This window comes from Helicoverpa zea, chromosome 7 (genome assembly GCF_022581195.2).
Source record: "Helicoverpa zea isolate HzStark_Cry1AcR chromosome 7, ilHelZeax1.1, whole genome shotgun sequence".
Lineage (NCBI taxonomy): Eukaryota > Metazoa > Arthropoda > Insecta > Lepidoptera > Noctuidae > Helicoverpa > Helicoverpa zea.
The window spans coordinates 4435842-4439725 of record NC_061458.1 but is presented as its reverse complement, the minus strand read 5'-3'; the positions used below and the strand labels follow the sequence as shown (position 1 = coordinate 4439725).

General features: G+C 35.0%; 1 protein-coding gene across 1 annotated transcript; it reads left to right on the top strand.

Moving 5' to 3' along the window:
• The first annotated feature begins 1246 nt into the window (after nt 1–1246).
• LOC124631874 (venom allergen 5-like) lies at nt 1247–3582 on the top strand. Its single transcript, XM_047166509.1, has 6 exons — nt 1247–1353; nt 1473–1591; nt 1990–2071; nt 2773–2957; nt 3085–3182; nt 3393–3582. The coding sequence occupies exons 1-6, from the start codon at nt 1299–1301 to the stop codon at nt 3505–3507; spliced, it is 654 nt and encodes a 217-aa protein (XP_047022465.1). The 5' UTR covers nt 1247–1298; the 3' UTR covers nt 3508–3582.
• The last annotated feature ends 302 nt before the right edge of the window (nt 3583–3884 follow it).

The following is a 3884-nucleotide window of genomic DNA, read 5'->3' as shown; positions in this document are numbered from 1 at the left end:
GCCATTTTGGTATATACGGTAGTTAATTTAATTTAGGTATTTTATTTACGGTAGTTATTTAAATTAGGAGAATTGGGCCCATGTCTTGAATAAGAACAGTGCCTTGGTTGGGTAAAGTGAATGATATATTTTCTGTCCAAGCTGTTTATTTCGATGATAGACTTGCCCAACGGCTAGCAACGAGATCGAACACGTGAACCCACTCCCAGATAATTACAATTTTTACTTCGTTTTAAAACGAATCATGTTTCTTTAAAAATGCAACACCTTTGAATCAGTCTAACTTCCTGTGCCGCTTGTTATCACCTAATTTTTTGACAATACGTATGCGTCACGGTTTTTATAGTTGCAGCGCGCAATGCCCATTCAATCTCTGAAATTCTGTCAATGTGCTCCGTTTCATTAACTAGACGATATTTTGCAACGTAAATAATAATGGAATCATTGTTCTTCTCTAGCCCTTTGTAGGCCATCAAACGTTACCGATGGTTTTTCAGACGCGCGTATTACGCGAGTTAGAATCTTTAAAAACGAACAAATAAGCATTTACGACGCAGAACACACACACAACTAAATAGCTATCTACCTACTTACTGGAATGCCGTGAATTCCATTACTGAATAAAGCTAGTAAGGAATCTAATTTTACGGCAGATACGAAATACTTGAGCAAAACTATTTTTAAGCAATATTAATCTATGATGACAACCCGTGTTTCATTTTTAAAGTAAGTTCTGGCACCCGGCAAAATTGGATTCAATAAACGTCTGTCTAAATGAGGTCCGCTAAGCTATTCCACTTCCAGGATAAAAAAGGATATCTACCTACTAATTGGAGCGATTAAATTGCGCATTAAACTTCGCCTCAGACTCGTTAGTAAAGTTTAGATACCTGGTAAAATTGCAGAACTCATGAACTCCACGCACCCAAGAAAAAATCCAGCGAAATTCTTAATCGGTAAGTCGTTTAGTACTGAGTTTTATTTAGGTATCTAGGTGTAGGTAGGTGCCTTCTTAACCCAGTTTTCTCTAAGGCGATATACTCAGAGAAAAAAATAATAACAATCTGTTTATTCTTCTCTCGACCTCTATGATGAGTAAAAACATACTAAATTCGGTATACTTAGGTACAAATATTACCAATGTCAACATACGGAACCGTGTCTTTAACAACAAGTGTTTGAACACCGTTTTGTACTACATAGTAGTAGTATATAACTGAAGTAGCCTTGTTTTACAATCAAATCGCTGTCTCGAATTAGTCGGTTTGCCAGTCCTAACAGTTGTGCCTATCGGAACAATGGGGTTGAGAGTGCTCTTTATTTTGTCTTTCATTGCTATCGTACAATGCAAATGTTAGTTCATGTTATCGATATTGCTAATATGTTGTTTGAATTTTGGGCCAGTTTCAGTTAAAGGTTATTTTTTGTGCATGTATAACCGCAGTTTAATAAAAGAATCTTGTTGGTTTTAGTGGTACCGTTGTCATGTAAACAAATCCGTGCGTTCGTCGATGGCCACAATTCCCGACGTCTTCAGGTAGCCAAAGGAAAACTGCCTGGACAACCGGCTGCGTCTGAAATGAAGATGATGGTTTGTTAAACATTTTGTCCTTTAAAATGTACTGATTTATATTTTTATATTTACTAATTTAAATATTTAATAAATGAAATGTTTACCTACTTAAAGTTTTAAAATTGAGTGTGTCAGTTATTTAGCTTTTGATTTGGAGTTCAGATGCATAAATAAATAGGAGGGTACCTACCTGAAAGCGTTCTGTAAAAATATTCAGCGTTCAGCGCATTAAAGTGCTATTATTCAAACATAGGTATTGAGTTTATTTTAACATTAAATTAGGTAGATCACTTAACAAGTGCTTCCATATAAATATATAATAGAATTCTACAGAATAACAACGCGTAGGTAAAACGTGTAGGTAGGTATGTAAGATGTGATTTCATGAGGTATCAATTTGACTACTCTGTTCCCAGGTATGGGATGAGGAGTTGCAAGCTAAAGCGTCGAAGTGGGTGATAAAAAATCTTAATTATCACAACCCGGAGAGATCTGTCCGTAAGTATTTTATTACCTACCTATTAGGTATAATTAACTCCTGTCAAAAGTAAGATGTGTTATCCAGGGTGTTAGTCGTCGCCAAGCAAAAGGCGATTCTTGATGATGTCGATGTGCCTGATGTAACAGAACTTCAAATCCCTTATTACAATTTCATTTAAACTTTTTTGTTGACTCTTCGTCCAAATTGTCATTAAATTAAGAGACATTCTGAAATGAGACACAAGTTAACACAAGCATTCAAGTAACTGTAAGAGTAGGTATGTAATCACTAAGGAGTACCTACGTGGTATCCATTGTGCTTTAAAACCGTTTGCTACAATTATAATGTAGGTATTTGTTGAGAGAGATATTCTAAAAGTTAGAAACAATAGAATGTGAGTTGGCTTTTTTAATTTTTTAAGTGACTTATTATACGTCTGCTTAAGAGGTAGGTATACTAATTAATTTCGTTTAAACAACAGTTGGGCTAGCATATTATTATTTTGGTACTTACCTGCAACAAATTAGTGGTAAGAAAAAATATTAAAATAACGAATAGACTTATTGTTTCATACATACCACATTATGCTTACCTTGAATATGGTTAGGTATTTAGTTGGCCTACAAAATCCTTCTTTGCAAACGGATACCTACTTACCGGCAATTGGTGGAGACCACTTCCGCAATTTTTTTTCTTGCAATAAAATTGTTTTTTGCAGAGTCCGGAAGATTTAAAACAGGTGAAAATTTATATTGGTATTCCACAACCGTTAATAGATACGAACTGGAACCAGATTCCGCTATTCAGTCGTGGTTCAGTGAAAACGTAAACTTCACTTTTGGTCCTCTACAGCCCAGCGATTTTGATAACTCCAAAGACTACGATATTGGACATTACACTCAGGTTTGTATACCTACTTATCATTTTTAACCGACTTCCCAAGAAGGAGGAGGTTCTCAATTCGTCGGGATTTTTTTTTTAACTTTAATAGAAAGGTGTAGTTTTAGCTCAAAACAAAATTAATTCCCAGATGGTGTGGGCCAATAGCAATTACCTGGGTTGCGCAATATCCCAACAGTTCAAGAAGGGGTGGAACAAATTCTTCGTCGCCTGTAACTACGGACCAGAGTGAGTTCTTCAAACATAATATTTAGTAGGACACAATTACTATTTACTATGTTAGAACCTCAGATCAAAGAAATAGGTTAGAACAAAAAAAAAAATGTCATGAAACCTCACTTTTACCCCTTTTACCACGGTTTCCAGAAACATGACACAAGATCCATGATCCTGCCCCACAAATCTTTTTTATTATATTTCCATCCTTTATTTTTTCAGAGGTAATTATTTAGGTAAAAAGCCGTATAAGGTGAGCGATGGTCCTAGTGGAAAATTAATCTGTGGCGCCAAGAATTGTGACCAGCCATATGGCCCAAAATGTAGAAAATTATAACACCAGACAATGTGGATGCTGAAAATTAAGTTGTGTTTTAAGGTTTAAACTTTAATAAAGTATATTAATTTAATAGAAACTGGTTTTATATGTACCTACCTATAGTTCATTTTTCCAAACATACGGTTTTGTCGTTTGATAAAGTTAGTGTTTGATTTGGGCATACCTACCGTATATTTTTTCGTAATATGGCTGAAAGCGGACAAAATAATGGCAAACAAGATTTCAGAGCTTTAACATAGATTACTAGTATTAACTTATAAATATCTAATGTACCTACATATAACGCATCTAGTTAAATATCTCCGGAAAAACCGTTAAAAACTACGCATAACATCAGCTTTTAGTGAGGCCCTACAAACTATCTACTGTTATAA